This window comes from Phyllobates terribilis, unplaced genomic scaffold, assembly GCF_046119375.1.
Source record: "Phyllobates terribilis strain yellow unplaced genomic scaffold, ASM4611937v1 Scaffold_10__3_contigs__length_209671492, whole genome shotgun sequence".
Lineage (NCBI taxonomy): Eukaryota > Metazoa > Chordata > Amphibia > Anura > Dendrobatidae > Phyllobates > Phyllobates terribilis.
Genome location: NW_027362770.1, coordinates 150839002 through 150864634, shown reverse-complemented (window position 1 = coordinate 150864634; position 25633 = coordinate 150839002). Strand labels below are relative to the sequence as shown.

Below are 25633 nucleotides of genomic sequence, written 5' to 3'. Positions count from 1 at the left end.
TTATTTGGGAGACATCTCACTCAATTTTATATAAAATTTCTCAATTTTAAAACCCCAAAATTTAGGATTTGTAGGTACCACCGTCTAGGACGGTCACCACCAGCGAGATTCGCGCACTGTCCTTAAAGAGTGAAAAAAGACGTCACTTAAAAGTAGATTTAAAATTTTTCATTTTACAGCCACACATCGCTGCACCCTGCTTCAGCGTCACCTGACGGGTCTTACGGCACGCTTAGTACGGGGACAGCCATCTAAAGTAACTAAGCCATCCATGACTTTAAAAACAGTCACTATCAGAAAAAGTCTCCAGACGGCAGAACATTTCTTCTCATCCCATTTTGGAAAAAAGTCTGTAATAAAAATTACATGGAGGGAACATTAAATTTGATAGTGAAGAATCCTGGTCTAAGAAATCCGCAAGAGGATTTTGTTTTTTTTGTTTTTTTAAGAGTCCATTGATTCTCCGGCGGCTTCACTGTTCCCTTCTGCGCTGGTTGATGTAGAGCTGGATAGGTTGGTCACCATTAGCCGTTCTCTGCCACCGAATGCTTCTTTAACTGGAGTGAGGGGGATTGAAAGGAAAACGTTAATGGTGAATTCATTGTGAGAATGATCATTAAAAAGGGTATTGCCACCTCGAAAATCCTATCCTATAAATAATATTGGCAAATACCTCCAATTAGAAACGTAGTATAGTTCTTCTGATAACCTATGTTGCTTACCCCATGTGCAGGGCATTGCAGTAGTTTAGGTATCCACGGTTATGACCACTAGCAACTAACTGTCACTATTTGAGTGGCCGTAACCATGTATACCTAAGCTACTGCAATGCCCTGCACACGGGGTAAGCAACATAGCGAATCAGAAGAACTATACTACATTTCTAACTTGAGGTATTTGCTATTATTATTTTTTCACCTACTACATATTGGGATAGGATTTTGGAGATGGGAATACCTCTTTAAAGGATAGGTGATAACTTGCTGTTCGGTGGGGGACTGACCACTGGGAGAAAGAAAGGAATTTTTATCCTCATTACATAATAACGCGGCAGGTCGGATCGCCTATTGCTGCGCCATTCATTTCCCATGGGACTGCTGGAAAAAGCTTAGCAGCCCCAGGAAAAAAAAAAATTTATGTAGCAGCGGTCAGATATGCGCACTGCCTCTCCATTTTAACGGTGGCCCTTTCAGCTGATCTGTGCAGGTCCCAGGGGTCGGAGCCCCTCCGGTCAATAATCACCTAAGCCTGTGGTAAAAGGGGTTTCCACCAGACAATCCCTTTAAAAGAACATAACTGCAGTGATTCATACAGGTCAAACAACAAAAGGGCGCTTTGTCCTATTAGGATGAGCCCCTTCCATGTGCCCCCAATAGGGCTTCAAGTCCTAAGTTTCTCTTTGAAGCCTGCGCTCCATACTTATGGGTTATAGGTTCTCATGTACTAATCCAGTATTATACCCCAGAGCAGCATTCATAATTCTACAGCCTTAATTAACGAAGAGTTCCGCTCGGAAAGTGGCAGAATTGCAAATGCAGCTCTTGACTACCTCGAGATAAGCAATTATATCTATATGTAAACTTGAGTCTACAAGAACTTTAGGCCATACCAAGATCTGTTCCTATTCAGACCAATCTACTTACCAGCTGCAATCGTGCTAATGTCCCAAATTCTCAGTCCGTCCTTATGGCCTCCAAAAGCGTACAAAAATGGCAAGTCTGGGCAGCATGCGGAGCAGAACAGTATGCCCTAAGGGCAGGGACAAAATTAAGAATTAGAACAAAAAGTGTTCCCATAAGTCAAATATACCTGAAGGTCTTGCGCCTGTCAATCAAGTAATAAAGACCAAGCAAAGAGGTGAATAAAGGGTAGGTCATGAAGTTCCCATTTTTGTAGCCTGTGCTGACCCCATGATGAGCGGGGCTGCTGCAGCTTTATTTACAGTCACATATGGCAATATATAGTGTATATGGTTAGTCTTAATTTCCGTCATATATTCACCAATGTGGATCCCAAAGGTAGAATTCACACCTGTAAAACATGTCCCCCCTCTAATACTGCTGGGAACGGAGAGGTGGCCACCCATCTAATTACTTCGAAAAATTTCCCAAGCATGAATGGATCCTATTTAAATGGTTAAATATTAACATCTATCTAAAGTAGACCTGGGCAAAGTGCGGACGGCGGGCCACATCCGGCCCACTGGCTGTTCCCAGTCCGGCCCGCGGTCCGAGACAGGCGTAGGGCTGAAAACAGTGGCCCATGGACTGCACCGTGCCCTCCGCCGCAGTCAACGCTCTCTGCATCCGATGCAGAAAGCGGTGAGTAGGTTGGAGGAGGACGGCGCCGCTGGCCCTTTCTTCCACCAATCAGCGTGTGAGACAGCAGACGTGATGACGTAATTTCATCGCGTCAGCTGTGTGCTGCGTAGAGTCAGTGAATCGGAGACAGGAGCAGAGGTAGAGCGCCGGGTAGGGGACAGGAGCGAGGAGAGTATACGGTGTTTTTTTTTTTTTTTTTATGTGTACGGGATGTTTGTATGTATATAGGAGGCTATGAGGGGGCTCACACTATATATAGGAGGCTATGCGGGGGCTCACACTATATATAGAAGGATATGTGGGGGTTCATGCTATATATAGGAGGCTATGTGGGGGCTCACGCTATATATAGGCTATGTGGGGGCTCACACTATATATAGAAGGTTATGTGGGGGGCTCATGCTATATGTAGGAGGCTATGTGGGGGTTCACGCTACATGTAGGAGGCTATGTGGGGGCTCATGCTGTATATAGGAGGCTATCACCTATTAAACCTATACCTGCCATATTGTAAAAGGGAGAGACTCTGCAGAGTAACATGCTAGACGCTGTGCCCACTCTACATAGGGAATTATCACACATTCCCAAATATCTGAAACTTTGGAAACTAAACCCAATCACGATTTCCTGAACATAAACTTGTTTTTCAGGTTTAGTAAAATGTGAGACTATAATATATGTGGGAGGGTGATTCAGGGATGACTTCTATAAAAGTGGGGGTGGGTTTCTTACCATTTTCATATCCCGGGAATGAATGAGACTTGGCTTGTCCATTAATATGTCCCAGATCTTCACATGTTTATCAGCGGAGGATGTTACTAAGCAGCCTTTCACCTGACTGCTTAGCTCCAGACCTGGTGGGGGGAGGAGGTGCAAAAAAATACAAAAAAAAAACTTATTACATCAAAACCGATATACTAATAAGAAGTATGTGAAAATGATCTAAACACTATTACTGGCTATTATATAACTTGTGTCCTGCATTTTCACTAGTTGTCCCCTCCGCAGGCTTTGACTCCTAGTCTCAGTTCTCTCTGAGCTACTGGGCACAGACTGATGTCTCCCATACACAGTACACACAGACATGAAGAATCCCTGCTCCCATCTCTCCATGTTGCACATATTCAAAGCAGCAGCATGGGGGACATAATACAGCAGTACTGAGCAGTGTAGATGTGAATCCAGCTCTGAGGAGAAATAAAACAATTACTACAAAGCAGCATCTCCCTCGGTGTGTTTTAACCTTTCACTTGCTCTATTCCTCCCTCATTTCCCCCTTCCCTCTCTGTAGACTTTAATAGGAAGCAGTAATCTGATCCCTCAGTCCATATACGATAGGATATGATACACTTTATTGATCCCGAGTTATAGCAATACATATTTTTAGCTTTATTTCAGAGGGAATGAGGAGTTAAAGAGGCCAGGTGACAAGAAGCAGCGTCTTATAAGAGACTTTAATAATATATTTCTGCTTTTTTCTCCCTCTCCTTTTATATTTTGCTTGTACTACAACCAAGTTTTGAAAAGTTTGTTGAAACTACCTTGAGCATTTAAACGACAAAATTCTCTTTTCTCAAGATTCATTTTCTGCTCAATAGCACCACTTCATGGGCTGTAGATAGTATTGCAACTTAGTCACATTTACTTGAATGCAATACTAGATACAGCCTACAGACTGACGTGGCGCTGTTGAGTAAAAAAAAAAAAAAAAAAAAAAAAAAAAGGAGAGTCCAAAAATTAAGTGGAAAAGTTAATTACCCAAACATGAAATTTCATCAGTGGGGTCCAGCCCCAAATTCGATGTTGGGTGGTAGTTTAGGAACTACTTAATTGATGACAGGCCCCCTTTAAAGTAACTGCCAGCTTCAAGCTATTTCTACCACATTTCTGTACCGCTGACAGATTACATCTGCTACACTCGCAAATGTTAAATCTGAAGAGTGACCTTTACGCGATGCCAGAAAATTAAGTAATTGTGACCGAATCTTTATATACCGCCACATTGTGCAGAAAGCAAACACATCAATAACATCCTCCCTACAACAACGGACTAAATAAGATATAGAATATCATCGATGACTCGGCGATAATTGTTAGATCTTCAGAAGTTTATGGCAGCCGAGCGCACCATCATCACTGGAGAGCGCACCGCCATCACTCTTAGACTATGAATGGAGCGGCAGGACACATGCACATCCGGCAGCACCATTCTGCTCCTCTGTGCAGAAGTCATGCAGCCAGCAGACAACGGGGGATCCAAGAACTCCATTATGGCTATTGGTGGAGGGCTTAGAAGTCAGACCCCCTGTGAGCAAAGTGATGGCATATACCCAGTTTAAAGGAGCCGTTGGTTTTGCTGGGACCCTCAATAATCAAGGAACAACAGATAGTGTTCATTGCATACTTATGGTGGTCGGAGACACATACCAGACACTTCCCCGTCGTGAGCCTTCAGTGTGAAAAGAGGTTTATCCGAGCGGGCATCTAAGCAGTACACAAAGCCGTCCTCTGTGCTGGCCTGGAGCAGAGATAGGGGAGAGGACACAGAGGTGTCCATCTTTACATTAGAGCAAAAAGACTTCTAATCTATTTACAGAGGAAGCGAGAGGAGAAACCACATCCAGCCCGATATCAAACCCGAGGCTTTTTACAGATCAATATTTACTTGTTATTCTCAATGGGACAATAAAAATGAGCCAATCATAAGAAAAAATTCTTCCCGACAACTTTCTAAGGCATATAAAGTTGCATAGCCTCACTGCTCTTACAGTAAAGAATCCCTTCTACGTTTGCATAGCCTCACTGCTCTTAGGCTATGTGCCCACGTAGCAGATTTGATGCAGAGCGTTTTTGCCTCTCGCTGGCAGAAAAAAACGAATGCAGATTTACATGCGTTTTTTCTGCCAGAGAGAAGCGTTTTTTCAGCGTTTTCGCATGCGTTTTTTCGAGCAGTTTTCCAAGCGATTTTGAGCATCACTTGGAAAGTGCTTGACAAGTTGGTCACACATTATAAATCCATGCAACCGGCATGGATTTATAATGTGTGAACAACTGATGCTTTAAATGCAGCATCTATAGTAAAAAAAAAAAAAAAAAAAAAAAAGAGAATTAAAACGTTAAAAATAAAAAAAAACCTGTATACTCACCTCTCTCCGGTCTCCTCCAGTCTGCTCCCGGCGGCGTCCTCTCTCCTTGGCGTCCCGCGGTGTACTGTCAGGACCTGCGGTGAAGTCATTTAGTCAGCTGATGGTCACGGGACCATCACCTGACCACCGACGTCAGCGGTTCCATGACCATCAGGTGACTAAATGACTTCACCGCAGGTCCTGACAGTACACCGCGGGACGCCAAGGAGAGAGGACGTGGCCGGGAGCAGATCGGGGGCCGCCGGAGAGGTGAATATACAGGTTTTGTTTATTTTTAACTTTTTTCTTTTTTTCACCGCGTGGTATCCGAGTTGTAGTCTCCTCTTCATCCTGGGTACCACACGCACCGCGATTACGCTGCAAATTCGCAGCCATTGAATTTAATTGAAACGTAGCAAATCCACATATACCTGCGGGTTCGCTGCGTTTCAATGTTCCTCAATGGCCGCGAATTTGCAGCGTAATCGCGGTAGAAATGGTCATGCTGCGTTTTGCAATGCAATGCGAATTCGGAGCGCAAATTAGCGCATCATGTGCACAGCACATCCGAATTCACATTGCTTTGCATGGCAGACGGTTTTACAAGCGTTTTCGCAGTCATAAAAACGCTACAAAAACGCTACATGGGCACATGGCCTTACAGTAAAGAACCCATTCTACCTTTGCATAGCCTCACTGCTCTTACAGTAAAGAATCCCTTCTATGTTTGCGTAGCCTCAATGCTCTGACAGTAAAGAATCCCTTCTATGTTTGCATAGCCTCAATGCTCTGACAGTAAAGAATCCCTTCTATGTTTGCATAACCTCATTGCTCTTACAGTAGAAAATCCCTTCTATGTTTGCATAGACTCAATGCTCTGACAGTAAAGAACCCATTCTACATTTGCATAGCCTCACTGCTCTTACAGTCAAGAATCCCTTCTACGTTTGCATAGCCTCACTGCTCTTACAGTAAAGAATCCCTTTTACGTTGCAACACTCCTTTTACTCTAGACGTGGTAGATGCCTTTTTGTTATGGGTACAGTCCGGATATGAAACGCACAGATAACTTTTCTTGATCTGGACAGTGCTGGTGCGCTCCAGTGAATTAGTTGACCCTGTATGATAAGTAGTAATTTTAATCAAATCTATCAACATGGCACTTGCTACATCTGTAATTATCAGATCACCTATTATAAACCCTGGTTTAGTTCATTTTTCTGGGTGTTGTAGTCCACCCATTCCAATTCTGCCTTAGGTTACTCACCATTACTATATGGAGCGGGCTCAGGAGCTGAACCTGCTCAATGAATCGCAGGTGCCAGCTGTGTCATACAGCCAGCGCCCAACAGTAACAGATGAGAGTCTAGGCTGACTTATCAGAAATACACAATTGTGCTGGCAAAGGCGCTGGGGTTACAGAGGACTCGACTCTGAATAATCCTCACCAAAAAGTTTCTGGGTGAAAAATGGTTCCACGTGACTCTCTCGACTTCTCCACTAAATCTCCATGTTCTGTGGTTTTCCTGGGGACTCCTGCAGTCGTACAATATGACAGACCTGAAAAAGAACACCATGGAAAATTAAAAAAAATCGCCTGATCAGACCGATCAGGTCTAGTATGTGTGCTGTAAGCAATTCTCCTGCAGTGCCCCCACTGGATAAAAGAAGTATTACATGGTGCATTCTATTTAATGCACGGACATGCTTGGTCCTCCAAAATTAGAGAATTTAAACAGGCGGGCTCCAGCTTTTAAGATTTTGCACTTTCGTATCTCTCTCTTCCTCTCTCAAGAGCTATAACCCCTCGGATCTGTGGCGTTTTAGCTCTGAAAGCTTTTTATTTTCTGCCACCATTGCGAACAGCTGATCAGTGAAGGTTTTGGACCCCAACTTATAGGATACGGGGTCATCAATATCAAAGTCCTGGAGAACCGAGCTTTACACGGCACACTCTGTAACACAAACAGCAGCACAGAGGAATCAGGAGCGGGTCGATCAGATACTTCACCACATTAGTGAATAGGAACCAAAAAAAAAAAAAAAAAAAAAAGGCTTAGATGACAAGAAAACTTATCCCAGAACTGCGAATCCTCAAAGATTTCAGCATCATCGTCAAGTTTGTCTGAGCAGCAGGCATCAAAAGAGGATTGGACTATAAGAGCGTAAGCACGACGCATTTCAGACGCGATGCCTCCAAAATCCGCGCGTCGGGGGACCGCACACACACCGTGATTTATTACAGAGCTCATCAAAAAAAATAAAAATTCATGTCCCACTGCGGGCTCCGCCGAATTCTATAAATGTTCTAAAAACAACACCGCATGCCCATCTGCTGCAGAGCTAGACGGCGTCCCCGGTGTGCGGCCGCTCACATCATCCATGCACTCTGTGACAAAGAGTCAGCCGGATTCAAGGTTCACTCAGCGCGACAGATGGCCTACATTACTTTTGGAGTGTTATTTCTTTCTTTTTTACGGCTGATGGTGATTTTGCCTTTGGTTATCATTGACAAGATTGCTGCCATGAAGCCACAAGTATTACAAATCATAATATAGAAACAGTAGACAATAAATTCTATTAAAAGACCAAAAATGGCAGTTAAAGCAGATGCATTGCCAGGTTAAAAGGTGGCCAGTTTCTGCTTTTATTTAATTCCCGCTGATCCATTGAGTATTCTGCTTTTTTCTTTTTTAAAATCCGCCCTACGGTTCCAGAGATATGGGCCTTTTTATTTGGCGCCAACTTTTATGGTCTGTACAAAAAGGGTGTGGCTCACAGGATTCCCTGGGGGCGTGTCTTTAGGCTGCTCTGCAGTTACCCGATAAGCCGCACCCCTTCATAAAAGACAATATAAGGTAGCACTAAATAAACAGGCCCGTATCTCTGGAACCGGATGGTGAATTTTAAAAAAGAAAAAAGCGGCATACTCAGGGGAGAAAAAGGAATAAGATCGGATTAAAAACTGACCACTTTTCAGCTAGTGACAGGTCCTCCTTAAAGGAGGTTCTCTGCTTTGATGATCCCTTTTTTTGGCAAAAGTATCCCCCAATGATATGGTGATCACATTTTATCAATGCTTGTCCCTCCAGTGATCAGCTGTAATCCCATTGAATGTGCTCAATTCCCTACAGCGCCACCACTGGGCAAAATGAGGCATTACAACACAGCTTCTATTGAAATCAATGGGCTTTCGTAATGTACGAATGTGCCTGGTCTTCCATTGCGAGAGACACTCTGTATACCCCGTTCTCAGACCTTCCTCTTAACACGAAAATATATTAAGCATGCCCAAAATTCATTAAAAAGGGGATGGTCTCATTTTCATAAATGGTTAAAATTGCATTTTTTTTTCCGTTTTGCAATAGACCTCTTATTAAAAAATTCTCAAAAACAGAAGGAATCTTAATTCTATAGTGTACAACTCATTGTCTAGGTTACCAGCCACCTCTGCAGTCTTATCAGAAGTGGCCAGTATCCTAAACAATGAGCACAAGTCCTTTTGCAATTGCTGTTCTGAAGCAGTCAGTGACTGTACTGATCGGGGTCTGCTATTCCGAAGTCTGGGAAAGTTGGGTGACCACCCGTGTCGTGGCTGTAAGGATGCACACGTCACCTAGTAAATTAGACCGTGCTTGCTGCACTATATATTAAAGCTCACAGGTTATAAAATCGGAGCAGGTTCGCATTTACGGGCACAGAGCAAACTGGAAAAAGACATCACCCCGTCATAAAACCCCCAATGTCGGCAGATACGGGGGTGGGGGAAATCAGAAATTTCCCAAATGGTGGATTATAATCAGAACGTGCCTGTCATGAAGCAATTATGATCCCATTAGGGAACGCAGTAATATAGTCTTATGAGGAGCTACCAGGCAGAGCCGCTCTCATATAAACCTCTGGTAACACTAATGGGAAATGTGGAATGACGCCATCCCGTGCACTACGCAGTGGTGTTTCATTACTTGCTATTCAGAAATGTGCTTTACTTGTCAAATGATCCCGATATAAGCGTCTGTGGCTCAAAGGGGTGGAACTGTAACGTCTGGACCTGGAAAAAAAAAAAGGGGGGAAGAAGGAAAAAATGGTCGTAAAAAGCAAGGTATATTTCTAGAATACAAAACTTTTGAAGTGTAACTGAAGTTTAGAAAAACTTTCTCCTTTACGACGTATATTTACGTCCTATGTCTTGTCCCTGCCTTTGATGCAGGCTCACATGCCGAGACTGCATCTTTCCAAGCACATGATGTCTGATTTAATCAGCCATCATTTGCCAGAGCACCACTCCACCCACGGCAGGTAACTGACAACTGACTTGCAATGTGATCATGGGGCGTCGATGGGTTGCCAATGCAGCCAGGGGTCTGCTGATGACCCCCATGCCTGTTATTACGATACTCCTGTGAACGTCAGCCTGTAGCCGGCGTTCATAAGAGATTGTGATTTCTGCTATACATAGCAGTGCTGATGCTATGTATAGCAGAAGCGATCGTAATCGCAGCTTCAAGTCCCCTAAGGGGACTATTTAATACAGTAAGAAGTTTAAGAAACATTTATATATATTATAAATGTTTCTTAAACTTCTTACTGTATTAAATAGTCCCCCTTAGGGGACTTCGGGCTGCGATCTTACGAGATATAGATAGATATAGATATATATATATAGATATATATATATAAAGTTAATAATCCTCTTTTGTCTCAATGGAAAAAAACAAAAAATAGAAAATACACATTTGCTATCGCTGCGTTCAGAAGTGTCCAATCAAAATAAAAGAAATTGATCGGTAAACGGAATAATGGAAACAAATCAAAACGCCAGAATTACATGCTTTTTTTGCCGCTTAACATTGCAACAAGAGGAGATTAAAACATCGTATCTACTCAAAAATGGCATCAGTAAAAACGTCAGCTCAGGGCGCAAAAAATAAGCCTTCCCCCAGCCACATATCCCAAAAAATGAGAACATTACGGGCCTCTGAAAAGGGAGACAAGTAAAAATGAAAATTTTTCATACAAATTTTTGAATTTTTTTTTTTTTTTTTAAAGAACCTATACATGTTTGGTATCTGCGCATTCGTAATGACCTGGAGAATAATAATGGCAGGTCAGTTTTACCATACATATTAGCCTTACCACGGGGGTCACCTTACCTTGTCTGTGTGCATGGCGAGGCTGGCAGCAGGTTTACCCAAGGTCATGTCCCAAAGCAGCACAGTGTTATCGGCAGATGCACTGGCCAAAACATTTCTGTAGGGAAAATGAAAAACTAAGTTTCACTTTCGTTAGAGGGATTGTCCTGGAAAAGAAAAAAACATGACCACTCTTTTTCCCCGAAACAGCGCCACACCTGACCATAGTTTGTGTCTGGTATTGCAGTTCACCTCTATTGAAGTAAATGATTGCAATTCCACATACAATCTACGGTGTGACGCTTATTTTTGGAAGAAAGTAGACTTTTTTTTTTTCTAAAAATGCACAACCCTTTCAAAATAACAAAAGTGCAGACCCATCTTCATCGTGCTCTGCTACAAATGGGCAGCGACAGGTCAAACTCTAGGAGAAACCGAGCGGCAAAAGAGGGGCTGGAGAATAGAAAGAAGTTTGTTCGCACTATTCATTGTCAAAGGGAACACGTTTTAAAAAGATCTTTCACAATACAAATACATTATTAAATAGATATCTTGGACCTGATGAGGCCAGTGTACTTACATTGAGAAAAAAAAACACATCAGAATGGCTGTAAAGTACAAATATTAAGATAAACAATTTTTGAGTCAGCTGGAGAGTGTTTGATCCCATAGTAATCAGTCTGACAGCTGCAGCTTGTACCGAGCATAAGCAGAGAGAAGGAGAACTGACCAGCTGTCAGTCATGTAAGGTGGGTGTAAACACAGCAGCAGCAGGGAGGAGGAAGACTGAGCAGCTGTCATTAAGGCTTGGTGGTGGAAAAGCAGCAGCAGGAAGAAAGGACACGGAGGAGCTGTCATTAAGGCATGGTGGGTTGAGAAGCAGCAGGAAGGAGGGACACTGAGGAGCTGTCATTAAGGCTTGGTGGGTTGAGAAGCAGCAAGGAGGAGGGACACTGAGGAGCTGTCATTAAGGCTTGGTGGGCTGAGAAGCAGCAAGGAGGAGGGACACTGAGGAGCTGTCATTAAGGTATGGTGGGTTGAGAAGCAGCAAGGGGGGGGGGGGGACACTGAGGAGCTGTCATTAAGGCAAAGTGGTGGAAAAGCAGCAGAGAAGAGGGACACTGATGAGCAGGCAATTAGGCTAAGTGGGTGGAGAATGAGAAACTTTCATACAACCATTATGTCAAGGATTTTCATCCGGTCTAAAATCTATTTAATAACATATGCAGTTTGAATTGTAAAATCTCATGATGCGCTCAGTCCCATCCCAAGCTTCTCAACAGCGCTGACGTTCTATAAGAAAATCATACCACCAGGGGGCGCCAAATTCAGTTTTTTTTTTTTTCTTTACTTAATATATCCAGTAGAAAAATTGCTGTTTCGTTTACGTTTAATGTAAGATACTATATATGAGGGAGGAAATACAGGGCGACTGCTATTCAGGACTCCCTGCGCTCTACTCTGGCCAAGACAAGTGTCTCCCACTCTGCAGAACCTGCTGAATTAAAGGGGTATTCCCATTTCCTAGATCCTATCCCAATATGTAGTAGGTGTAATAATAATATTAGCAAATACCTCCAATTACAAATGTAGTATAGTTCTTCTGATTCACTATTTCGCTTACCCCATATGCAGGGCATCCCAGTAGCTTAGGGGTATCCATGGTTATGACTACTAAAAGCGAACTGTCACTATATGAGTGGTCGTAACCATGGATGCCTAAGTTACTGTGATGTCCTGCACATGGAGTAAGCGACATAGCTAATCAGAAGAACTATACTACATTTCTAATTGGAAGTATTTGCTAATATTATTACTATTACACCTACTACATAATGGGAGAGGATCTTGGAGATGGGAGTACTCTTTACAGTAGATGGTCCAGAGCGGAGGACCCCTTTAATACTAAATCATGGGCAAATGCCAATAATGTGAAGATATTGTGAAATACTTAAGGAGATACAGGCCGTGTCTAATGTAATAAGAAATGCAGTCATATTTAGGATCAGACGGATGATGCAAGACGAAACAAATGTCTCGAGAAACGTCAGCTGCTCCAAATTATACAGATGTGAGCGATTGATCCTAAAAAAAAAAGCTGCAATTACGGGTAGCCCGCTACAGAAACATAAGGGGGTCCTATATAGAAAAAGCTTCTAGGAAGCAAAGGTCCCATAAAGTGTTCTTGCACAAGGGCCCCTCTACTGTCCGTCCGTCTTAGAAAGTTTAAAAGCAAAGACCAAAACAATAATGTCAGGGAAAAAAAAACGTACCCAAATATTCAGGAATTGCCTTACGAGCAATTATCCACTTCATGGCCATTAGCCTGATGGCTCCAACTTGCCAATATCAAGGAAATTAGACGATTTGTGGCCGAAAGATCAGATGTGAAACTATATGCGGGGCAAATGCTTATACAGCAATTCTAGTGAACCCAGTAATATCCATCTCCGCAGACGAGGATTTACTCACCGGATCTGTTTATTCCATGAAAGATCCAGGACGGCGTCCGCATGGCCTTCCTGAGTCTCCCGAGACGAAGCCCCCTGGTACAGAGAACACGGCACGGCTTTAAGATGAGCCCTCACTAAAGGTAAGGAGGGGCAATCACACACCGACTAAACCCCCCATCAGAACAGTGCTGACCTGTCTAGTAAACTCGTGCCCCTCAATCATCAGGGACAATCCCTATTAGGCACAGCGGCCCCCTCCTGCATTACATCGTCTTGACCCATCAGGAGCAGTCAGTGACCACCTCTGTCATGGGACATGGTGCTGCCAGTGACAGCCGTCTAATGCATCAGGTTGGACTATGGTTCTTTTACAACTGGGGTCAATAATTTTAGGGGTCTTTAATGGGGTCCGAGCGCCCTATTTTTTAGTTGGGGGGTGTGCCCAACCCCTGAGGTCCCGAGCGCACTCTCCCTGGTGGGGTGGGGGAAATTGGAAGGGTCCCGAGCGCACTCTCCCCGGGGATCCCAAACGCACTCTCCCTGGGTGGTGGGGGGAATTGGAAGGGTCCCGAGCGCACTCTCCCCAGGTGTCCCAAATCCACTCTCCCTGGGTGATGGGGGGAATTGGAAGGGTCCAGAGCGCACTCTCCCCAGGTGTCCTAAATCCACTCTCCCTGGGTGATGGGGGGAATTGGAAGGGTCCCGAGCGCACTCTCCCCAGGTGTCCCAAATCCACTCTCCCTGGGTGATGGGGGGAATTGGAAGGGTCCAGAGCGCACTCTCCCCAAGTGTCCCAAACGCACTCTCCCTGGGTGATGGGGGGAATTGGCAGGGTCCCGAGGGAACTCTCCCCGGGGGTCCCGAGACCACTCTCCCTGGATGGTGGGGGAAATTGGAAGCGTCTCGAGTGCACTCTCCCGGCCAGGGGTAGGGAGGGTTCCGCGAGCGCACTCTCCCCGTTCTGTGAATTTGTTTAGGGGGGTGGTCTGGAGTCTTCATTTTATAGTCTACTCTGATTCTCTTTATTGGGGTAAATAATAAACTTTGGAAAGCACCGACAAGACGACTTCTGTACTGTTTGCGTTCAGCTCAGACCCTCCCAACTGAGTCCCCCCCCCACGAGCGCCACCAGCCCAACACCATAAATTGCCCGGTCCCGACATTCGCCTCCAATCTGTTTCCCATCCCTCACCGTCACCACATTGGTATTTACTGGAAATTCTACTTCTCACTTCCATTAACCAAAGAAAAAAAAATTAAACTGGTCCTAGCTGGGTTATATATGGGGGGCCGGCACCGCACACAATTACCTTCTTTCCTTTCTTTTTCTTCTTTTTCATTTGTTTGCTTCCCAGGGAGAATACGGGCTCCAAGCAATCAACCAGATCCAGGTCCCAGACGTCAATCACGGGCGTCATGTTACCCACAGCTACGTAATTTCCTGGTGAAAGGAAAGTGAACAGATCAGGACGACACCGAAAAATCGCCGGTCTAATCTCAGGAACATAGAGGGCCATTCCTGTAATTTGATAATCCACCCATTAAGAAATACCTCAATTAACCCCATAAGGACAGGGCCCAATTTGACTTTAATCACTAAAGATTTTTTTTTTAATTATTGCATAGAAGACTTTTTTTAAAGCAAAATGGCTTGGTTGCTGATTATAGATAGAGATTATATTATATATTACACACATACATGCACTGTCTTGAAATAGTATTCATACTCTGTAAACTTTTCCAAGTTATTTCAAGTTACACCCACAAACTTAAAGGAAATTTATTGGGATTGTGTGTGATAAATCAACAAAAAGTAGCAAGTACTTGTTACGTGTAGCACTGTTCAATCCATCATCAAAAAAATAGAGGGTGTATGACAACCGCAAACCAACCAAGACATGGCCGTCCACCTAACCTGACATCCCAAGCAAGGAGAGCACTAATTAGAGAAGCAGCCAAGAGGCCCATCGTCACTCTGGAGGAGCCGCAGAGACCCACAGCTCAGGTGGGAGAATCTGTCCACAGGACAAATGTACTCCACAAATCTGGCCTTTATAGAAGAGTGGCAAGAAGAAGAAAGACATTTGTGAAAGTAATCTATAAGTCCCGTTTGCAAAACGCCATGGAGAAGACACAGCATGAGGAAGAAGTTGCTCTGGTCAGAGGAGACCAAAGTAAAACTTTATGATCTAAATGCAAAATGCTATGTGTAATAGAAAACTAACACTGCACATCACCCTGAAAAACACCATCCCCACAGTCAAACATGGTGGTGGCAGCATTCTGCTGTGGGGAAACTTTTCTTCAGCAGGGACAGGGAAGCTGGTTAGTGTTAATGGAAAGATGGATGTAGCTAAATACAGGGAAATCCTGGAGAAAAACCTGATAGAGGCTACAAGAGACTTGAGACTGGGACATAGGTTCATCTTCCAACAGGACAACGAACATAAACATACTGCCAGAGCTACAATGGATGGTTAGGATCAAAGCATATTCATGTGTGTGAACGGCCCAGTCACAGTCCAGACCGAAATCATATTGAGAATCTGTGGCAAGACTTGAAAATTGCTGATCACAGATGTCTCCATCAAATCTCACAGAGAGAGTGCAAAGAAGAACGGGCAAAAATGTCACCTCTAGATGTGCAAAGCTGATAGAGACAGACCCCAAAAGACTGCAGCAGTATTTGCAGAGAAAGGTGGTCCTATAAAGTATTGACTCAGGGGGGCGGAATACAAATGCACGTCACAATTTTCAGATTTCTATTTTTTAAATAATTAGAAAACCTTGTATCATTTCCTTTAGACCTCAAAAATACTTGCTGCTTTGTGTTGGTATATCACATAAAATCCTAATAAAATACAAGTTTGTGGGTCTAATGAGAAAAAAAAGTGGAAAAGTTCACCGGGTATTGTCTAAATGAACTGGAATGAGATAGAGAGATATGTACAGCACTGACCAAAAGTTTGGACACACGATCTCATTTAAAGAAATTTCTGTATTTTCTTAACTATAAAAATTGTACATTCACACTGAAGACATCAAAACTATGAATTAACACATGTGGAATTATATACTTACCAAAAAAGTGTGAAACAACTGAAAATATGTCTTATATTCTAGGTCCTTCAAAGTAGCCACCTTTTGCTTTGATGACTGCTTTGCACACTCTTGGCATTCTCTTGATGAGCTTCAAGAGGTAGTCACCGGAAATGGTTTTCACTTCACAGGTGTGCCCAGTCAGGTTTAATAAGTGGGATTTCTTGCCTTATAAATGGGGTTGGGACCATCAGTTGTGTTGTGCAGAAGTCAGGTGGATACACAGCTGATAGTCCTACTGAATAGACTGTTAGAATTTGTATTATGGCAAGAAAAAAGCAGCTAAGTAAAGAAAAACGAGTGGCCATCATTACTTTAAGAAATGAAGGTCAGTCAGTCCGAAAAATTGGGAAAACTTTGAAAGTGTCCCCAAGTGCAGTTGCAAAAACCATCAAGCGCTACAAAGAAACTGGCTCACATGAGGATCGCCCCAGGAAACGAAGACCAAGAGTCACCTCTGCTTCTGAGGATAAGTTTATCCGAGTCACCAGCCTCAGAAATCGCAGGTTAACAGCAGCTCAGATTAGAGACCAGGTCAATGCCACACAGAGTTCTAGCAGCAGACATCTCTACAACAACTTTTAAGAGGAGACTTTGTGCAGCAGGCCTTCATGGTAAAATAGCTGCTAGGAAACCACTGCCAAGGAGAGGCAACAAGCAGAAGAGACTTGTTTGGGCTAAAGAACACAAGGAATGGACATTAGACCAGTGGAAAACTGTGCTTTGGTCTGATGAGTCCAAATTTGAGATCTTTGGTTCCAACCACCGTGTCTTTGTGCAACGCAGAAAAGGTGAACGGATGGACTCTACATGCCTGGTTCCCACCGTGAAGCATGAAGGAGGAGGTGTGATGGTTTGGGGGTGCTTTGCTGGTGACACTGTTGGGGATTTATTCAAAATTGAAGGCATACTGAACCAGCATGGCTACCACAGCATCTTGCAGCGGCATGCTATTCCATCCGGTTTGCGTTTAGTTGGACCATCATTTATTTTTCAACAGGACAATGATGTCACGCTGTCTCAGCGAACAGGGGGTCAGGGGCCTGAGCTGTCCCTAAACGGGGGCCCTGACTAATCCCTCAACCTGGAGGTACTGTTAATGGTACAGAGGTCCAGGCCGCCAGCGTAACCCTAAACTCCTGAATATCCCTGAACCTCAGTAATCTAGTCCTGAGAAGGACCCCGATCACAACAATGGGGAACAGGATAGAAAATGCCCAAAACACAGTACTAGACAAACGAGACAGTACAAGGGGAAAACCAAAAACCACCTTGCATACAAAAACTCACACCACAATTACAGAGGGAACAACAACAGGTTAGGAGATAAATGATAAAGGGAAGAAACCACACCGTAAACTCTTCGCTCCGAACTCCACCAAACAACGATCCGCTCTGAAGGTCTGTAAGAAATGCTTTCACCGACAACTTCCCTATCAGACGAGCAGGTATTTGAAGGAATCCCAATACTGCAGCATTAACTGCAGCTGGGCGAGGCTGAGCCTCGTCAAGCACAGAGAGAGAGAATTAACTCCCTCACAACCAAAAAACACAAAGCACCAAAAACTCAGCTGAGAGAAGTCAGACTGTGTAGTCGCGATGATCTTCGTGGCGACACACCCATGACAAATGACCCCAAACACACCTCCAGGCTGTGTAAGGGCTATTTGACCAAGAAGGAGAGTGATGGGGTGCTACGCCAGATGACCTGGCCTCCACAGTCACTAGACCTGAACCCAATCGAGATGGTTTGGGGTGAGCTGGACCGCAGAGTGAAGGCAAAAGAACATATACATACATATACATATACATATACATATATATATATATATATATATATATATATATATATATATACACGTACATACATACACACAGTAGTGGCCAAAAGTATTGGCACCCCTGCAATTCTGTCAGATAATACTCAGTTTCTTCCTGAAAATGATTGCAATCACAAATTCTTTGGTATTATTATCTTCATTTAATTTGCTTGCAAGGAAAAAACACAAAAGAGAATGAAGCAAAAATCAAATCATTGATCATTTCACACAAAACTCCAAAGAAGGGCCAGACAAAAGTATTGGCACCCTCAGCCTAATACTTGGTTGCACAACCTTTAGCCAAAATAACTGCGAACAACCGCTTCCGGTAACCATCAATGAGTTTCTTACAATGCTCTGCTGGAATTGTAGACCATTCTTCTTTGGCAAACTGCTCCAGGTCCCTGATATTTGAAGGGTGCCTTCTCCAAACTGCCATTTTGAGATCTCTCCACAGGTGTTCTATGGGATTCAGGTCTGGACTCATTGCTGGCCACCTTAGAAGTCTCCAGTGCTTTCTCTCAAACCATTTTATAGTGCTTTTGGAAGTGTGTTTTGGGTCATTGTCCTGCTGGAAGACCCATGACCTCTGATGGAGACCCAGCTTTCTCACACTGGGCCCTACATTATGCTGCAAAATTTGTTGGTAGTCTTCAGACTTCATAATGCCATGCACATGGTCAAGCAGTCCAGTTCCAGAGGCAGCAAAGCAACCCCAAAACATCAGGGAACCTCCGCCATGTTTGACTGTAGGGACCGTGTTCTTTTCTTTGACTGCCTCTTTTTTTTTCCTGTACACTCTATGTTGATGCTTTTTCCCCATCTACTTTTGTCTCATCTGACCAGAGAACATTCTTCCAAAATGTTTTAGGCTTTCTCAGGTAAGTTTTGGCAAACTCCAGCCTGGCTTTTTTATGTCTCGGGGTAAGAAGTGGGGTCTTCCTGGGTATCCTACCATACAGTCCCTTTTCATTCAGACGCCGACGGATAGTACGGGTTGACACTGTTGTATCCTCGGACTGCAGGGCAGCTTGAACTTGTTTGGATGTTAGTCGAGGGTCTTTATCCACCATCAGCACAATCTTGCGTTGAAATCTCTCATCAATTTTTCTTTTCCGTCCACATCTAGGGAGGTTAGCCACAGTGCCATGGGCTTTAAACTTCTTGATGACACTGCGCACGGAAGACACAGGAACATTCAGGTCTTTGGAGATGGACTTGTAGCCTTGAGATTGCTCATGCTTCCTCACAATTTGGTTTCTCAAGTCCTCAGACAGTTCTTTGGTCTTCTTTCTTTTCTCCATGCTCAATGTGGTACACACAAGGACACAGGACAGAGGTTGAGTCAACTTTAATCCATGTTAACTGGCTGCAAGTGTGATTTAGTTATTGCCAACAGCTGTTAGGTGCCACAGGTAAGTTACAGGTGCTGTTAATTACACGAATTAGAGAAGCATCACATGATTTTTCAAACAGTGCCAATACTTTTGTCCACCCCCTTTTTTAGGTTTGGTGTGGAATTATATCCAATTTGGCTTTAGGACAATTCTTTTTGTGTTTTTTCATTGAAGACAAATTAAATGAAGAGAATAATAGCAAAGTATTTGTGATTGCAATCATTTTCAGGAAGAAAGAGTATTATCTGACAGAATTGCAAGGGTGCCAATACTTTTGGCCACCACTGTATAATATATATATCATACACTTTTTTTGCACACAAAAAGGAGGGTTAAAGGGTTAAAATTCCCCTCCATGCGGTTCCATGGCGTATTACCTTCCCCTGAATGAACGTAGCAAATCCCATCTGTGATATTTTCATTAGACTTCCCCTAAACATCTATTATATCTGGAAAGGTTTGATGTCGTTAAGTAGCGGCAGTGCAGTGCCCCCCGGAGACATTATTATAACTGAGTCGTGAGATCGATCAATAAAACACATAGCAGGACGGCACAAAATAACGGGCCAAACCCCATTCAATAAGAGTGTCACGCACCAGTGGGGAGAAATAAAACTTTTACAGCCAATAATGGACGCCGACCATCTCTTGCGCTTCCCGGTCGGGGGCTTATTATACACTGACTGCGATTATGTATTATACAGATTGACAACTATTACAAAAGGAACACATTTAGTTCTACCTGGTCATACACAGCTGAGTGACAATCCATATGGTCGTCATTAGCTTGCCATTATGCTTTCTCAGGTCTCCCCTGAGCGGCTCCCAAAGTGCTGAAGTTTGGTATTTTCAGTGCAAGAGACTTAGAATATTGCAGCAGGTCGCATGTGCGACCAGAAGCACCAGGGACACAAGGCACGAGGACTCTCACTGATGTCAGTCTTGCCGTACAGCATGGGATGAGCATTTAGCCACAACTTACCTGTCGACTCTTCTGGACTTGGGTCAAAGTTCAGCCACTCGGCGCAGAGGGGATACGCCGGTAGAAGGATGTCGTGGTGAACATAGAAGGAATCCTCCTCGTGGTTATACACTGCAGGGATCACAAAGAGGAGGATATATCATATAATGTCTGCTAACCCATCATCAATATATATGGAGCTCACATGAACGACGCCACAGACCATCAGCACGTACAGCAAGTGACCACTAAGGCTAACGATTGGCAACCATGGGGACTTGTCTTTCAGAAAACTCTTTAAAAAGACCCAATAAGTAAACGACACACGATCCATTGCTCACCGTGGATTTCAAGATTGCAGTGATCTTTCTCCGCCCTTCCACAAACCAGAAGGTTATCGGTGGGTTTGATAACAAAGTCCTCGGTCTCATACTGCTCCTAGAAGAAAAGAAGAGATCACCAGTAGATTCGGTACCAGATGGACTCGGGTGTTCAGATCCATCTTGGTCAATAGTTACAGAAAAGTTCGAGGAAAAAAAAAAAAAAAAAAACAACCACCCTCAATAACAATAAAAACCTCTTTTTTTCAGAATGCCATTGTGACAGCTTTTGGAGAAAGAACCAAGTAATGGAAACACCTCTGTACTATTTTTCCCTTTGGTTCTTTAAAACTATTTTTTGTGTGGTGAACTGATGGAAAAAAAAACAGACTTTTTTTGGGGTGTTTTTACTGTGTTCAATGTGCGGCACAAATGACATCCGAGTCTTTAGTCAGTATGAATGGGTGTAGATTTTTTATTACTATTTTAGTTACCGTATATACTCGAGTATAAGGCTAGGGTGGGAAATGCAGCAGGTACTGGTAAATTTCCCCAATCCTGGTATGAACGGAACCCCCCCCACCCCTCATCCCCCAATCCTGGTATGCGCGTGGCCCCCTCATCCCCCAATCCTGGCACCCTTCACTGCACACACAAAAAAATAAACACTTATACTCACCTTCCCTCCTCACCTCTGCTCCAGCACTGTTGTGTCCTGACTGCCAGCAGCTCATGTCAGTATCTGAGCAACACATGACGTCACAGCTATGATCTCTCAGACACTGATGTGAGCTGCCGGCATATTCACTCCTCTCCACACCGGGGCCATGTGCGTGGAGAGGAGCGAATACACTTTCTCTTTAATAGTGGGCACTGTTAGCAGGAGCTGCGGCTCAGCGCTCTTCTGTGCCCGCTACTAAAGAGAATAAATATTCATTCTTCGCCACAGTCATGGGAGTGGAGAGGAGTGAATACTCATTACCCTTTAGCAGTGGGCACACGTGGCAGCTGCAGCAGCAGCCACTGCATCTGCACCGTTCCTCCGCCGCAACCCCATCACTGCAATGTATATACCCGAGTACAAGCCGAGGGGGGCTTTTTCAGCACAAAAAAATTTGCTGAAAAACTCGGCTTATACTCACGTATATACAGTATTAAAAGAAAATTCAGAACTTTAAAAATAAATAAATTTGTTTATATCTTTATTTTCTGAGACCTGGAAATTTTCCATTGATGAAGCTGTGTGAGGGTTTTCAGTCTTTTGTGGGGCGAATCATATTTTTTTTTTAGTGGTACATAGATTTTGATATTTTTGAAAGGAGGCAGAGACACGCTAACTCACCGGCATCAAGTCATGTTAACGGACACCATACCAAAATCGCACTGTTTAAAATGTCACGGTCGTGACCGACGTGAGCATTTCAGGAGTGATACAGCAGTGATCGGAGCTGGCTCTGGCTGCTGCTCTTAGATGAGGGTGCTGACTGTATAACACAGCTGGAGCCTGCTGTATATGCTGTGCACGGAGCTCCTGAGCCCTCTCCACACACCCACCACTGACATAGGGCATACCAGTGTGAGAAGGTTGTGTTTTACTGGGGGGGGGGGGGGGGGGATCCTACCACTAAAACCCCCACAAATCAGAAGAATGCGGTTACACATTTCACTGCAGTGAGGATCACGCATGCACGCTACTATTCATTCAAAGCCCAAGCGACTAATTGAGATATTCGAGTATGGCGCTGTTATCTCCATCAATCCTATAACATTTGAATGAAGGCGCACCACACACCATTCAGAGGACACAGAAACCCCCATGCTGATGATTGTGGGGTCCGAGAAATCAGACACTAGTCATCTACTCTCAGGATAGATAAGTTATGATTCTGGAAACATCCCTTTAAAAGCAATTCACAATGCAATTTTCCTATTGGAATTCACTCCTTTTAGAGGGAAACTCTGCAGGTTTTTGCCATGTAATCTGATGTAGGTTCAGAAACCGATTCCGGTGATGTGTCACTTCACTTTACTGGGTGTAGCAGTAGTGATAGAATCAGTTTTCTCTGCTGCAGATCTAGCACAGCTCGGACTCTACAGCTCGGACTCTACAGCTCGGACTCTACAGCTCGGACTCTACAGCTCGGACTCTACAGCTCGGACTCTACAGCTCGGACTCTACAGCTCGGACTCTACAGCTCGGACTCTACAGCTCGGACTCTACAGCTCGGACTCTACAGCTCTGTGCAACCGCGCCCACACCACTGATTGGCTGCTTTCTGTCTATACTGTAAGGGGCAGGGTTACACAAAGCACTAGGAGGCACGAGACACCTAATCCTGTAGTGATAATCTCCTTATGATAAAACACTGATTCTAATGAAACAGCAACACAGCCTAGTAAGTGACACATCGCTGGAATCAGGGTCTGCCCCTCCATCATGCTGCTCTCAGATTACATCGCAAAAATCTGATAGTTTCCCTTTAAAAACAAGAACCACTGAAAAACAACAAGATATCAGAGTTGAAAAGTAGCAGCAACCTGCATTTTGTGATGCCGAAAACACAGGCTGCTGCTAAGCTCCAGCACAGAGACGGCCTTGTTCTAGGTCTCATTCAGACGTCCCTTTTTGCGCACTAGTGCTATAAACAGATAGAACTCACACTTTGTATAGTCTATGGGGCTTTTCACATTTCAGAATTTTTGGGGGACCACTCAAAACCATGGAGACATGTCCGATTTTGATCCAAGTGTCAGATTAAAATAGTCTATGGGTCCTTGGAGGTTGGGAGGAATCATGCAGCACTGGGATGCCATATGTGCTGCATTTCATAGACTGCTAGATAGAAGACAGAAGTCCGCCCCTCCCCAATCTGGGAAAAACTCGGACGACTCTTGGATGAAAATCTGAACTAAATCACTCCGACGTGGAAAAAGAAAAAAACTCTAAATGAGCCCTTATTCTGATAAAAGCAGGATATTAGGGAATTACTATACATGCAGTTTCCTCTCGCGATCTGTGGATGAATTAGACCTACTTACTGTATTTTTTAAAGTGACGTAAGCATCAGTCTCATTGCTGGAGTAAACTGCGAGGCCGGCGAGGCTGTCTCCAAGGTTTACCACATCTAAGGAAGAAAAAGAATGGAGGGAATTTTTTAGAATGGAAGAAAAAAAAAAAAGTTCCAGAATCAGTGGAGCAGCAGAAATTGGAGGAAGTACTCAACTTAAAGGGGTTGTCTGGCCGTATACTACTCTATGTGACTGCAGACTTGTGAATTCTCACATCGTGAGGATTCTCTGCTTCTGGCGGGGACTGGGCAGGATTTGCATACATGCGGACACATACCGACTAGACGTGCGCGGCCTCGCTCAATGCAAGTGAATTCAACGAGGCCGGACAAGTCTAGTAGGAATGTGGCCGGAAGTGTGAAAATCGCGTACTTCCGGTCACATGACCACTCGTTCTCGGCAGTGCATGTGATGCGATGATTCACACGTCTGTAGTCACATATAGTGACAGCAGACCTGTAACCTACAGCCGGACAACCCCTTTAAGTTAAAATCCAGTGAAAGGGATTTTAAAGGGTTGTCCACTACCCCTTTTAAATTAAGTAGACCCCCTTGTAAAATTAAAAGATACTCACCTCCCGCAAGGGCGCCAATCCAGTGTTGGGGTCCAGATACCACTGTTATCAGCAGCTGGTAATAACAAAGCCATGTGAACCTCAGCACCGGCACCATTCCAGAGCTGAGTATCTGCCATTTTTTTTTTTTTTTTTAACAAGGGGGACTAGTTTATTTAAAAGGGATTGTCTAGGTAGCAGCCAACCCCTTTAACTTAGCATTTAGGAAGTAAATAAACCATCAGAATGGCTGCCATGTAACACTTACAGGGGGAAATATATGGCCAGACAAATCTTCCCCCAGAAAAATCAACCATTAGCTATGATTGCGACATTTGCCCCCAATCTAAGCAGCACAGTGCCAGGTTCACTAGCCAAAAAAATCACTCTGGCCTCCCAGGCTTGTGAGACCTCATACCAGTTTTTCCTTCTTCATCATAATTATCCAAGTCGTATTCTGCAAGTTCGTCGGTGTTCAGCCTCGCAATATTTTCCTCCTGATTCTCAGCCGACGGAGCGGCATCTTCCTCCTCTTTCTCCATCCCGTCGTCTCCATCCTCCACAGCTTCATCTTCATTATCCTCAAGTTCTTCCCTGCAGAGTCAAGAAAGTGAAAAATAAAGCAACGGATAAAGAAGTTGTCCACTACTTTAAAATCGATGATCTATGCTCAGGATAGGTCATCAATGTCGGATCGGTGGGGGTGCGACACCCAGAATCCCCACCAATCAGCTGTTCCCGGCGTCGGCGGCCAGAAAGGCTCAGTCATGGAGCTGCACAGCTCCTTCTACTGTACTCAAATCAATAAGGCACAGATGTGCAGTACCCAGCCGTGGCCACCATTCTGCCGATGGCGCTATTCTGTGTAGCTCCGCAACTGATGAGTTCCAGCAGACACCAGGTGTCGCACCCTCGCCCATCAGACATTGATGACCTATCCTAGGGATAAGCCATCAATGCTGAAGTAGTGGACACCCCCTTGAGGGATCTGACAGGAAGGGGTTAAACGGCCACATATTTTCTGACATTTCCGCCTCATTATTTCTGTACTGTGTCACTTACTGCAGCTGCTCTTTTGCTTCTGTTATCAGCTTATTTAACTCTTCCTGGCTCAGCTGAACCTAAAGGGTTAAAAAAAAAGCGACAAGGTGTGAAAACTACAGCTTTATGCAACGTCACGTGACCATATTCGGTTAACCGCATCGTCCTCACCTTATCGGGGACCTCTTTAGCGATCCCTCGCTGGACCCACGACACGCAGGTGATCTGACAACTCATAGCGCACACGGGCAGCGAAAACAACACGAATCGGACTCACTTCCGGTCAGCAATGGCTGCCTCCTTTCGGCACACGTGGGTTCCTGTGTGACTACTTCCGGTCA

General features: G+C 44.2%; 1 protein-coding gene across 1 annotated transcript; it reads right to left on the bottom strand.

The window, feature by feature from the left end:
- On the bottom strand, window positions 1–25633 carry PWP1 (PWP1 homolog, endonuclein). Its single transcript, XM_073649936.1, has 15 exons — window positions 25464–25633; window positions 25314–25372; window positions 24670–24845; window positions 23668–23753; window positions 20650–20746; window positions 20330–20440; window positions 14342–14472; window positions 13051–13124; window positions 10600–10696; window positions 9436–9497; window positions 6895–7006; window positions 4749–4839; window positions 3054–3175; window positions 1644–1749; window positions 1–557 (listed from the first exon to the last, which is right to left on the bottom strand). The coding sequence occupies exons 1-15, from the start codon at window positions 25527–25529 to the stop codon at window positions 445–447; spliced, it is 1503 nt and encodes a 500-aa protein (XP_073506037.1). The 5' UTR covers window positions 25530–25633; the 3' UTR covers window positions 1–444.